The following is a 13611-nucleotide window of genomic DNA, read 5'->3' on the forward strand; positions in this document are numbered from 1 at the left end:
ACACTCACACACACACACACACACACACACACACACTGTTCATCGCGCGATTCGCGCCCGCGCCTCTCTCTCTCTCTCGCACGCGCGCGCACACACACACACACACACTGTTCATCGCGCGATTCGCGCCCGCGCCTCTCTCTCTCGCGCGCGCGAACACACACACACACACCGCGCCTCTCTCTCTCGCACGTGCGCGCACACACACACACACACACACTGTTCGATCGCGCCTCTCTCTCTCTCGCACACACACACACTGTTCATCGCGCCTCTCTCTCTCTCTCTCTCTCTCTCGCGCACACGGACACACACACACACTCCTGCATTGCAATCTTGATCGCAGCCTGTTCATTGCTGCGTTCACAGTCACACCAAAAGCGAATAGAGCGAAATTCATCGCTATTTAAGAGTTTTTTTTTTATTTGTACCGTGTATTCTGCGTGCAAATTCGTGCACCGAACCGTGACGCCCGTACCGTTTCGGTTCAATACGAATACATGTACCGTTCCACCCCTACTACATACTGTATTTTTGTTGACTGTGACACAAGTAGCCTGTGAAAGAAGCTTCTCCACACTGAAGCTTGTGAAGAACAGACTTAGGACCTCTATTGATCAGGAACACCTTGAGGCTTCCGTGTTAATGTCAACTGAGAGGGAGATACGTGTTGGAATTGACATTGACAACATTATTGATAAAGTTGCTGAGAGCAGCGAAGTCTTACGTAACCTGCTGACCTTCTAAGCTAACATTTTTGTTTAACCTCTCTTCTGCAGTTTATATACATTTATGAGTGAGAAGTAGGCCCCATTTACACTGCATGGTTCAAGTGACACAAATCCGATTTTTTCCTCTCATGTGGCACAGATCGGATATGACCCATGAACGTGTAAGCAGAAAAAAACGCATGGATTCCGATTTTCTCAGATCGGATTCAGGCCTCACTCATATGTGGTAATAAATCGGATATGAATCGGATACGTGCATTTGCGTGTGCCATGTAAGCACTAGCAGACAAATCGGATATTCCCCAATAAATGCGAGTCGTACGTCATTAAAAAAGTGACGTCAACTCAGGTGGACACCACCAGCTGAGATCACATGACTTATTATAGGCGCGATGGAGGACGAAGGATACACACAGTGGAGCAATGCGGAGGTTTCATGTCTTTTGAGTGTTTGGGGCGAAGAGACAGTGCAGGCAAAAATGCAGGGTTGTTACAGAAATAAATCCGTGTTTGAAGACATTTCACGAGATATGGGGAGGCACGGTTTTAAGCGCTCGTGGCTACAGTGCCACCGTAAGATAAAAAGCTTAATGACTTTTAAAAATATTGTGGAAAGCAAAACACTGGATAATTTTAGTCGCATCTGCATCCATTGTATTTCGTGCTGTTTTACTTCCTTTTCCGGGTCAGGACGTCTACATTTGGTATAGACATATAAACTAGACATCACCTTGGGGTTCTAAGCATGCGTCAAAACCACCGCCATCTTGGAACAGGGGTCTTGGAACAGCTAGGTAACGCTGCAATCTCTGCCTTTACTTCTAATTAATTGATGGTGGCGGACTTTTGTGCTGTGTATGATGTTCACACGAATGAAATCTGAACTAGGAAGAATGTTTTAAAAAATGTTTTTTTTTTTTTTCTGGAATCAATGATACATGTCTGACCGTGGGAACCAAAAAAACGAGAAAATCGCATTCATGATGATTTATGGTGATTTTATTTCCGTTAGACCTTTGTCTACATTGATGCTGATGCATTAAAGTGGAGGGGCTCCCCTGTTCCAAGATGGCAGCTCTATTGACGCATTCGTTCTAATGAACTGCCGTAGCCAAGGCGACATCTAGTGTATATGTCTATGTACATTTGGTAGTTTCAGCAGTGTATAGTGTAAATGCAAAAATCGGATACGGGTCACTTTTAAAAGATGATGTACAGTAAGCGGGTCGTCAAAAAAATCAGATATAGTCAGAAAATCGGATTTGGGCATCAAGACCTGCAGTGTAAATGCAGCCGTAGAGAGGTAGTAACAGCTTTGGACTTCTAGAGTAAATGCTTGTATAACGTTATGTGCAGACCCATTTGATATTAGGACTGCTTTACTTCTAGGTTGGTTGTTTATGTTTTTATGTTATGGTCATACTGTGAAATAAATGTAATTTAGGGGAAAAATAGGGTTGTCCGTGTTTCTAAATTTTATTTGAGTGCATAGGATGGCCTGGATGGGTGTAGGATTTCCCGGACTGAAATTGTGTCCCAGTCCGGCCCTGATGAGATATATATATTTTTTTTTGATAAATTTCATACAACCTCATATAATGTGTTTGTCTGATTAGTTGCATATATTTAAAACATCGTGCAAATAAGTATGTGTTGATGTGTGGCTTTTAGTTCATGTCTGCTACAGTAGCTTTGAGCTCCTCTGTATGCTTGTAATGGATCCACTGGAGGCAAGTTGTAGCGAGAGAACCCAAGTGCAGTTTATTCAAAATCAACATATAACAGGATCAAAACATAACATGAAACAAAAACATGACATGAAACAAAATCGTGGACATGGATTTACGCAACAGTGGTCACAGAAAACAATACTTGACAAAGACACATGGCAAACATGAGGGCTGATGGTGCGTTCTATTATTTATCCGTCTCGGAGATCCGAATCGGAAGACAGACGTTGCGTAGGAACACGCCCCCTTTCCTCGGATTTCTCCTCTCGGACGTCGGACAACCGTGAGGACACCGAGCAAGAATTCCGTTTCGGAATTCAAGATGGCTGCGCCCTGTGTGACTTGAAAGTATGAATTGTTTTCATTGTTTTTGAACCGCTTTGGTATTTTAAATGACGATTATAATCACTCGTATTACTGCGTCCCCTGTAGGTATGGGAATCGGTTGTTGTGAGTGCAATTACTACGTTGCTAGCGTTGCTAACAGAAGATTAACATGAAAAACATGAAATAAAGTGAACATTTTCAAGTTCAAGTTCTTCCTCGGTGTTCTGTAAGGTGAAGCACATACTTATTTTGGAGCGCCTGGTACTCAGCCAGTGCTACCATTACAACGGGTGGCGTCCATTATTTTCTCCGACTCGGACGCCCAAAACATAATAGAACGCTTGAAGTGTGGACGTGACGTCATATCCGAGGTCCGAGTCGGTTCGTTGGCTATAATCATAGACAGTAAAAGAAATGGACAGAGCGATCTCATTGGAACTCAGTTGAGACAGTTGAAGCCCACTTTTAGCGATTTTTGAGAACTTCCGTTCCTGACGCGCAGACTCAGACCGACTCAAACTAAGCTTGATGACGTGAGCAACCTGTCTGACAGACGTTAATCTTCTAGTAGCTGTGCGTGAAAACTGCCAATGTTAATCTTGCAGAGACGGGGAACTTGAGCAAAGAGTTCTTTGGCGTGAGTGAGCAGGAGTAAGAATTCCGTTGCTTTTATGGACTCATTATCTATGGGCTTCTCCCTTGACGGGACGTCCCCCCGATTGCCTGCGAGCTTCTCCTCCTGTCTGTACGGTAACTTCTGTACAGCGCGACAGAGAGTCGAGTGGTTATGACGCAATCGTTAGCCTATTTTTACTAAATCTGTTTCTACGGGGCCATAGTGTAACATAGAAGGTAATGGAGCCCTTTATACATTGTCGTGTTTCTTTAGAAATAAATAATGGACAAATGGAGTCTTTAAACGCCTCAGATGTAAAGTTATTCGCTGTCAAAGTGACGCAAAAATGAATGGGAGTCAATGGAAATGCTAACGCAAGTGAAGTTCTGCTACAACATGGCGGCACCCGGCCGGCTTCAACTTCCGGTCGATGGATTACCCCCTTGGCTATAATAGAGCGCACCATTAAATACACAGACTAATAACAGGACACGGGACACCTGTGACCAATGAACAGACGATTAACCAATTACAAGACACATGGCAGGATCACATGACAAACAGGGAATCACAAGACAGACATGGAACATGAGATGAACAAACCAAAACGTGACAGAGACAAGACCAAATCGTGACAATGCTGCAGTACTTGTAAAAATTAGGGGGGAAAAAAGCTTTTAGTAGATAGACATTAATCTCTTCCTGAAAATACACTGTTATCTGTAGCACTTTGTTTCTTCAAAAACATTTGCAAGACTATTAATTATGTAGTGGTGTTTTAAAGTCATATCCACATGAGTCATCCACCAGAGGGCATCATTGTCCTGCTACTAATCAGCCAGATTCAAATATGAGCCCCATAAATCAGTGAATGTAAACATCAGGTAACAGAAATGATTTCTGTTCATTCTCTTGGCACCAGGAATATTCTACCCATTCGGCTCATCAGCAGGAGACACAATAAACCCTGCTGTTGATGATGGAAGCTCCTCAGATATTCCACTGTTGGGTCCATTTCTGTTCTTTGGCCGCACATACCAGCAGATTTATGTAAGAATTTTAACTAAATGTGAATGGTGAATGCTTTATAAACTCATCTGTTATCATTAAAACCTGTGGCTGTGATTTTGACAATATGTCTCATGTTTCAGGTTAATAATAATGGACACCTCACATTCAACCAGCCTTCATCCGAATATATTCCCTACTCCTTTCCTGCTAATGGAAGCCAAGATATAATTGCTGGTCTCTGGACCGACCTTGACAACCATGTGCGAGGTGTGGTTTCATATCATCAGTACACTAATGGAAGTGTTCTCACACGCGCCACTCAGGATATAAACAATCATTTCCCAAATCTGGCCTTCAGCGCTTCTTGGGTCTTTGTTGCAACGTGGGATAAAGTTGCTTACTATCCCATCTCTAACACAGTAAGATTGATATACTTATTAAATGTAAATGTTTTCACTTTATTCACAATTCAGTAAAATTTCTGAAAACTTCAGAAAACACTGTCTCTGACAGTGACAGAATATTATGATAAATTAAAACAGTAAAAATAACAATGAGATCAGTCAGTAATGCTCATAAAAATAATATTCAATAATACAAAAATTTAATTTTGTATATAAAAAAGATGTAAATGCTCAGGTTAAAGTGATTCTCTTTTTCAATCTTCTCAGGAAACTTCGTTTCAAGTTGTTTTAATTGCAGGCAGTAGTTTTTCATTTATTCTGATGAATTATGGAGACATTGCTGTAACAGGACTTCCGGTGGAGGTAAAAGAAACTGTTTTCTGTATCAGATCAATATGTTACTATTCACTAGCGTTTATACTATTTATATGATTATGGTTTTTACATACTTTCAGGCTGGTTATGACACCGTAAACTCCATCGACTATGTGATTCCTGTATCAATCAATGGGAGCTTCATCTCAAACCTCAAGAACTCCAGTAATGTCAATGTTCCCGGTCGATGGGCCTTCAGGGTGGACAGTGGACACAACACCTCTAAAAGTAAGAAGTCCTGTCTTTCTAGAAATAGATAATAAAGAGTTTTTTTTTTTTTTTTTTTTGGATAAATAACATATAACCCCATGTAATGTTTGTGTATGTTAAATGTCAACAAATATGAGTATTTTAGGTGTACAGTATGTCTTTGTGTTTCCCTTTAGACAACGTCATTGGACTTCAAGTGAAACTTTCCTCATTTTCAGATCTTACACAGAGTGGAAACATTGAGATTGTTTTACAGCAAGTACGTCACACTTACTACAAATATTTTTACAAAATACGGTAATAGATAATAGCTAGTTTGATCTGTCTGTCTTTTGTTTCAGATAAAACAGGTGCTGGTCAAGAACGGTCTGCCAAGCAACATAGAGCTGAAGTTAAGAAAAGTGCAAAAGATAAAGCCGTAAATTCAGTCTACTTCAGGAAACAGTCCGGTTCGCTTATTGTCTGATATCAAATATCCATTTGATCATGTGAAGACTGTAAAGACCCCAGTTTTACATGTGGTTTCATTAAAAAATTGGCACAAAACAGCATCAAAGTTTTATAAAAGAGATCCATATATCCGTTTTATAAAAGAGTCTTTTTCCATGTAGACAAATTATTCCATTTTTACAATAACTTCCTTAAAGGAGAACTCCGGCGCAAAATGAACCTTTGGTCTAATTACACATTGTTACCTAGTCAACCGTTATCTGAGATTTGTTTTCATGATTATCGAATGTAAATAGTTTTATCTCTAAAAACAGTTTAGCCTATAAAGCTAGTATAACGCTAGTATATTGGGCATAGTGTAATGACAAATAAAAATCGCTTGTTAATACCACTAACAAGGCTCAAAATAGCCCCACACTAGCACGGTAGCATAATGAGGCTCCCTACCTTCAAACCGAAGCATTGAGAACTTTGTAAGTGTACAGACAGTTTAATAAGAAGATATTTTAAACATACAGTCAACTTCGTGTATACAAGCAGAAGCCATCTTTGAAATACAGCCTTTACCAGTCGATCTACGAACGCCGATCCAAGTGCGCTGGTGAGAATGATAAGGTGAGCGTGAACAGCAGGCTTGGATCGGCGTTCATAGATCGACTGGGAAAGGCTGTATTTCAAAGATGGCTTCTGCCTGTATACACGAAGTTGACTGTATGTTTAAAATATCTTCTTATTAAACTGTCTGGACACTGACAAAGTTCTCAATGCTTCGGTTTGAAGGTAGGGAGCCTCATTATGCTACCGTGCTAGTGTGGGGCTATTTTGAGCCTTGTTAGTGGTATTAACAAGCGATTTTTATTTGTCATTGATCTATGCCCAATATACTACCGTTATACTAGCTTTATAGGCTAAACTGTTTTTAGAGATAAAACTATTTACATTCGATAATCATGAAAACAAATCTCAGATAACGGTTGACTAGGTAACAATGTGTAATTAGACCAAAGGTTCATTTTGCGCCGGAGTTCTCCTTTAAATCTTTTGCACTAAAGGTTTCTATGCACATTTAAGAGATTTCTTCAATGTGACCAACATTTGTGAGCAAAACGTTTTTTTTTTTTTTTTTTTGAATGTTTTCAATGAACTGATGATGCAGTTTACAGAACTGATTTGAATGATTCATTCAGTTCAGTTCAATCAATGATCCGGTCATTGAATATCAAGGAATAATGACATAAATGTCTGTGTTTTTTTCCTCACACAAAGCTATCATATGACTTTAGAAGATTTTTAATATAGTGCATGGGTAGATAACATCATACATTTAATGGTGTTTTTGTGTCCATTTTAATACTTGAAAGCCTATTTTTATGGAAAAGCACAACCATTGCAAAGAAATATGCTCGACATCACATAAGTTGTGGTTTAAAAATAAACATTCTGACATTAGAGTGGGTTGTGGTTTAAAAATGGTGGTTTAAAAATAAACATTCTGTCAGCTAAACATTAAGTCAGCTACACTGTTTACTTCTGAATATAGTTATTTAGAATTAGTTAGTTGTCAGTAGTTAATATAGTTCAATTTTCCATATATATTGTATGTCATTATGTCAGTATCAGTATTTGCTTTCAACCATGCACAAATAAAAATGTCACTGAACTTGTGCTGTGTAGTTGTAAAAATGAGCACTCAAACACACCAAACCAACAATTACTAAAAACACACAAAAACTGATTTTGCACATACATACTGTCAAATCAATTAATCGGGATTAAAAAAATATATACAGTACACACACACATATAATATACAGCTTATATAAATATAATATATACACAGACATGCATACATACATCTATAAATTACAGAAACGTCTGTCTGTGTGTCTGTTATTCATATATCTCAGTAAAAGAAGCACACATTGAAGATGTTTAGATTATGTTAAATGATAAAAGGTTGTAGTTTAAAAATATCTGATCATTATATTTTATTCACAGCCATCATTTGTAGTAGCCTATTCACAAACTGTTTGCTCAAGCGTAGCGTTTTCTCTGAGTTCACTGTGTAGCTGCTCCAGCCAAGGTCTGAACCTCCCCTGAATCGTTGCGCTTATTCATTTGTGGATGTTAACTGAATCTGTAAGTCAGCTACACTGTTTAATTCTGAATATTATATTTTATTCTGGTGCGCTTAACATTATCGCTACTGTGTAATAGTAGCCTATGCTATTCACCAACTAAACATAAAAAAGCCCTAACTGCCTTTCATTGTCTCTATAATTGTAATCTGCACAATGACAACAAAGTTGACACTAATGCTAATCTAATCTAATCTAAACGCCTGATACCTGTACACAGATACCCAAATACATGTCACCATAATATCCCCAATATAAATTGTTTGGCAACCATGTAGTTCAATTTTCCATATTTATTGTATGTCATTATGTCAGTATCTCCCTAGTCGCACTTTGTCAAAAAAAAAAATTATAACTATCTCGTGGCCTCAAGATAGTAACTCGTGGCCTCAAGATTATATTTTAATATTAATTACGAGATATAATTCATTTTTTTTGACAAAATGGGACTAGGGGGGCTCCGTAAGTATCAGTATTTGCTTTCAACCATGCACAAATAAAAATGTTACTGAACTTTTGCTGTGTAATTGTAACAATGAGCACTCAAACACACCAAAAAACAATTACTAAAAACACACAAAAACTGATTTTGGATGGGCATATCTGTTATTCGCATATCTCTCGAACCGTTAGTCCGATGGATTTCAAACTTGACAAGTGTCTTGCTACGGGCACGAGTAAGTGCAGTGCCAAGTTTGATGTTGTTTGGATTAGAAATGCAAAAGATATCGGTAAATATATAGGTAAAAGCAGCACACATTGGCCACTCCCCCTCCACGCTGCACACTGAGTGGCCACTCCCCCTCCACACTGCACACTGAGTGGCCACTCCCCCTCTCACACTGCACACTGAGTGGCCACTCCCCCTCCACACTGCACACTGAGTGGCCACTCCCCCTCTCACACTGCACACTGAGTGGCCACTTCCCCTCCACACTGCACACTGAGTGGCCACTCCCCCTCCACACTGCACACTGAGTGGCCACTCCCCCTCCACACTGCACACTGAGTGGCCACTCCCCCTCCACACTGCAGACTGAGTGGCCACTCCCCCTCCACACTGCACACTGAGTGGCCACTCCCCCTCTCACACTGCACACTGAGTGGCCACTCCCCAAAATAAACATTCTGACATTAGAGGGTTGTGGTTTAAAAATATCTGAATATTATATTTTATTCATCCATCATTTGTAGTAGCCTATTCACAAACTGTTTGCTCAAGCGCAGCGTTTTCTTTGAGTTCACTGTGAATCTCCTTCAGCCAATGTCTGAATCCCCTGAATCGTCACGCTTATTCATTTGTGGATGTTAACTACTGAACCTGTATATCAGCTACACTGTTTAATTCTGAATATTATATTGTATTCTGGTGCACTTAACGTTATCGTTTTTTCGGAGTTTAGGCTCCTGTGTAATAGTAGCCTAGGCTATTCAGTAACTCAGACATACCAAACCAACAATTACTAAAAACACACAAAAACAGATTTTGCACGGGCATTGCACTAGTAATCTAAATACTCCAAAGTTTCATTGGTTAATAATTAATTCCTAGTGTCTGATTATTTTTTTTTTTAGTATTTTACTAATTTTTTAGTCAGTCATTGTGTTCATCTTGTATTTTAGCTCTCTGTTGTGTTGTGTTCAGTCCCGTCAGTTCTAATCTATTGTATCAAGTTGTCATTGTATGTCAGTAATATGTAATGATAGACCTTTGAAACCATTTTCTTTTGTATTGTTGTGTTGCTGGTTACTGTTGCCATGACAACACATGAATCAGCATTTAGTATTTTAACAAATGAAATATTTACTTTGTTTGCTTTACTTCACAAAGACAGTACAGAAATAGGTGATACTGTAAAACGTACCTAAATGTAGAGTATGTACAGTAATCTGTCAATCAGTGTTTCAACCAAGGAAAGAGGTTAGTAAAAAAAAAACCTATATGCAGAACAGGTTTAAAGGGGCATTATGCAGAAATCCCGTTTTTGTCAAACAGCGACGCCTAGAGTTACTGTGGAGTACTTGAATTTAACGTTACTGTCGTAAATACCACTCACTCAGAGCGTGACATGGCCTGTTACATAGTATACAATAGTACATTGTGTTTAATTTGTCGTTTAATGAGATATAATATATGTTGTTAGTGGTGAGAATTTTCACGTGATTAAATACATAGATCCGACAATTTTAATGGTCCAGAGGCAGAACTTTTGCCAAGTGTGTCAGAGGTTCTGGGTTAATCGGTACTAGTAGTATAGTTTATTTTCCTCATCAAAACCGATTGTTTATAAGTGGTTGTATTTCAAGCAGGGACATGTTTTTTGTGCATTAGATTTTGTGATTTCACCATAACAAAATATAGAGAGTCTCTCAGTCCCCGCAACGGATTCAGGCGCGCGTCACAACAGAACACTGTAACTTATCTGCACCACTGATCGCAGAGGCAACGAGCACTTTGGTCACTTGATTTCAAAAATAACACATTTCAGATCGCCTCTTATTTAACAAACGAACGAAATGAATGCTCTACTAGAGTTACCTGGAGATGTTTTATTTGTTTGTAATGGTAACGTTACATCCGTGCCGCGAGAAGTTTCAATGGGGACATAACACACCAGCAAATTATGCCTATGTTCGTGTCCGACTCCTCGCTCGGTCAGTCTGCCGTTTCCTCTTTCTCTGTTCCTCCGACAATGCTTTCCTAGCTTTCTGCATCTTATATGCCGGCTCAGCCATGACGATAGTGTGACAAACTCCATCCATCTATACCTTGTTCCTGTGTGTATGTGTGCAGTTGCCGTAAAGGAATATGTTACATCGCGAGAGCTGATATCACGCGATACTTCCTGACGCGGCCCACCGCACCGAAGTTGCAAGTGAGATTTTTTCGCTCACAGGCACCAGGGGGGGTCGAGACGCCCACCATTCAACCCGAAAGAAGTTATATAACCATTTCAATAACTCTGAAGCTGTTCAGTTAAGCTAAAAAAGCTGCATAGTGTCCCTTTAATACCAGTATTAGGTATATCAACGTTGTCTTGATTTATTTTAGTGTCAACTAAATCTTCAGAACCATAAGAAGGCTTTAACAAATTTACATGACACTCTAGTCTTCTTTTTCCGATCTGGCGTATTAATCAAATAGTTAAGATCAGAAATTTGAGGAGCAACAGTATATGGACCACATACTGTAGGATAAAATAGTTTTTGGTGGATCAACTTTTTCCCAATCTGCAGACAAAATAGATAATGGACCAAAGACAAAGACAAGGACATGACCAAAGACAAGGTCATTCGGACTAAATCCGGTACTCTCCTGTCCTGTGCGGCTTCTCGAGCTGACATCATTAACCAAGGTAACCCCGCTTCCTTATCTTTATTCATCTGAACACAGTACAATCTCAGTAAAGACTTTAATGTTTGGTGAAATCTTTCCAGTGCTCCCTGACTTTGAGATTATGTTCAATATGAAGCCGTTTCAAAACTTGACCAAACAAATTGGAAGTAAAATTACTTCCCTGATCAGACTGAATAATTTGTGGTATTCCGAACACTGATATAAACCGAGTCAGTGCTTTTACAACTAACTTTGCGGTTAGAGAACAGCTGTGTAGAGAACTGGTACACAGCTGGATATCTAGTCAATTGGCACATACAGTAACAGTAAGCAAATATTCATTCCCCGCCTTTGACTGAGGTAGTGGCCCAACACAGTCCACAATAAGATGCTCAAATGGTTGACTGACAGCAGGAATTGGATACAGAGGAGCAGGTTTCATAGACTGGTTTGTTTTTCCAGTAAGCTGACATGTTTGACACGATTGAATATACTTAAATATATTACGCTTCAATTTTGGCCAAAAGAAACGTTTCAAAAGCAACTTTTTGACTTCCAAATGTCCAGATGTGTCATGTGCCGTTTTTAAGACAAGTTGACGGAGAGACAGGTACTACAATTTGTAGAAAAGGATCACCAATTATTACACTTTCGGACCAACACATCTTCCCCTAGATATAATATCCAGAAGAAAGATTTACGATTGTGTCATACTCATAAGGGACAACTCGATCAAACAATTCAATAAAAGTAACGTCAGCCTTTTGTTCTTTAATCAAGTCATTGCGTGACACAGACAAGATGAAAGGGATTTCTAAAGGTGCACTCAACATCTCTATAGTTTCAAATTAAACATCAACTGGTATTTTATTCCTAGACCTTGTTATCACGCATGACGGGAACCCATTAAAAGAACAGGTAAAAATGTTATCACTCGTGTCAAAAGTCGACACAAATAATGTGATTTATTTCACCAAATTGTTTTATTTCAAATTGAATTGTTTCACCAAATTCGGTGAAACAATCCGCCAAACTCGTTCACCAGCCAAATCATTTTCCAGGATTACCTGTACTCCGTCCACAGGCAAGCAGGAACGCACAGCAACTTCAACTTCTCCCTGGATCAAATCAGAATGCAAAACGGATCGCAAAAGCTGCTTCCAAATCATCAGTTCTAATTCTCCTGATCTGTCTGGAACACATAGGAATAGGAACACATTTGTATTAAGCACCCAGTTTGCACTTGTCTAAAGTAACTGCTTACATTTATAAAATAAGCCTACAATAGCAGAAGTAAGCCCTGCTGATGAAATTAAGGTTTAAACACTCTTCAATAAGGCTTCAGTTGTTTAACGAGTTTGTACAAGAAAGTACAATACACCTACTGCATTTATTACTCTTTTAATATGAATCAGCTATTAATAAACTACTAATAAACGGCAAACTACTTCTTCACTGCTGATTCCTGGTGGTTTAGAGGAGAATTACTCCGAGTCGCCCCCTGTCGTTTCACAGAATAGCACAACGGCGAGCGCGTCAAGTATAAACGCCTCGTCCGTTTGGAGAGGTGCGCGCGTATGGCGAGTGGATAGTGCCACAGATAACCTAACAAAGGAGACTGTCGTGTGACAGCTACGTGTGTGGATGTGGATAGGGTACTCCGTCAGTGCACAACGTCGTCGATAAGCCCATCGCCGTCAGCCTTGATTTTTTTTCTTTTTTCTCAAACTTCGACTTCTTCTTCATTTTTATTGTCGGTTGGCAAACTAGCTGAGAGGTGCATTAGCGCCACCAACTGGACTGGAGTGTGTACAGGCCTACATGCTCCAGCCTTCATTAAAAGTGTTGCTGTAAAATTTAATTTTACATAGTAATTTAAAAGGACGGTAATCTAATGGATATTTATTCGAAGATATTAATGAGCTTAAATTTGTAAGTTATGTCAGCTGAGAAGTTTGTACTATTAAAAAAACACTAGGCTACTTTAGCTTTGTTGATATGATGTCTATGTCCAAATTTGTAAAAGGCTCTTTTGTAAATCAATCTAAAAGGAAGTGTGAAAATATTCTAGAAATATGACCACTGTTCAATTAACTCCTTGAGGCAAAACACTTTTACATAGTTTTAACCTCCCCTCTAGAAAGTAACCATCAAATCTTCTCTTTTTCATCTTTCCTATTTGCAGTTTGTATTTTTATGCATTGTAAGCATAGACTATATGTATTCCTGTATGTTGCATTGTTAATACTGTTATACTAATATAGAGGAAAAAAATATTTAAA

The 13611-nt window shown here is 39.1% G+C and overlaps 1 protein-coding gene across 4 annotated transcripts in view; it reads left to right on the forward strand.

The window, feature by feature from the left end:
- The window catches only part of LOC130090616 (uncharacterized), a 145557-nt gene that overhangs the window by 7586 nt on the left and 124360 nt on the right, over positions 1-13611 (forward strand). The window contains exons 7-12 of one of the 4 annotated variants that reach the window (XM_056258069.1): positions 4327-4454; positions 4556-4834; positions 5087-5182; positions 5275-5422; positions 5581-5663; positions 5746-5846. The exons of 2 other annotated variants lie outside the window; for them this stretch is intronic. In XM_056258069.1, the coding sequence (XP_056114044.1) occupies positions 4327-4454; positions 4556-4834; positions 5087-5182; positions 5275-5422; positions 5581-5663; positions 5746-5826 (815 nt within the window). In that variant the 3' untranslated portion in view covers positions 5827-5846. Of the gene's footprint in view, positions 1-4319; positions 4455-4555; positions 4835-5086; positions 5183-5274; positions 5423-5580; positions 5664-5745; positions 5847-13611 lie in introns of those variants that run through there. One more of the 4 variants, XM_056258068.1, reaches the window with a different exon arrangement.

The sequence above is a fragment of the Rhinichthys klamathensis genome, unplaced genomic scaffold, assembly GCF_029890125.1.
Source record: "Rhinichthys klamathensis goyatoka isolate OS25496 unplaced genomic scaffold, OSU_Roscu_1.1 h1tg000148l_1, whole genome shotgun sequence".
NCBI classification, from domain to species: Eukaryota; Metazoa; Chordata; class Actinopteri; order Cypriniformes; family Leuciscidae; genus Rhinichthys; species Rhinichthys klamathensis.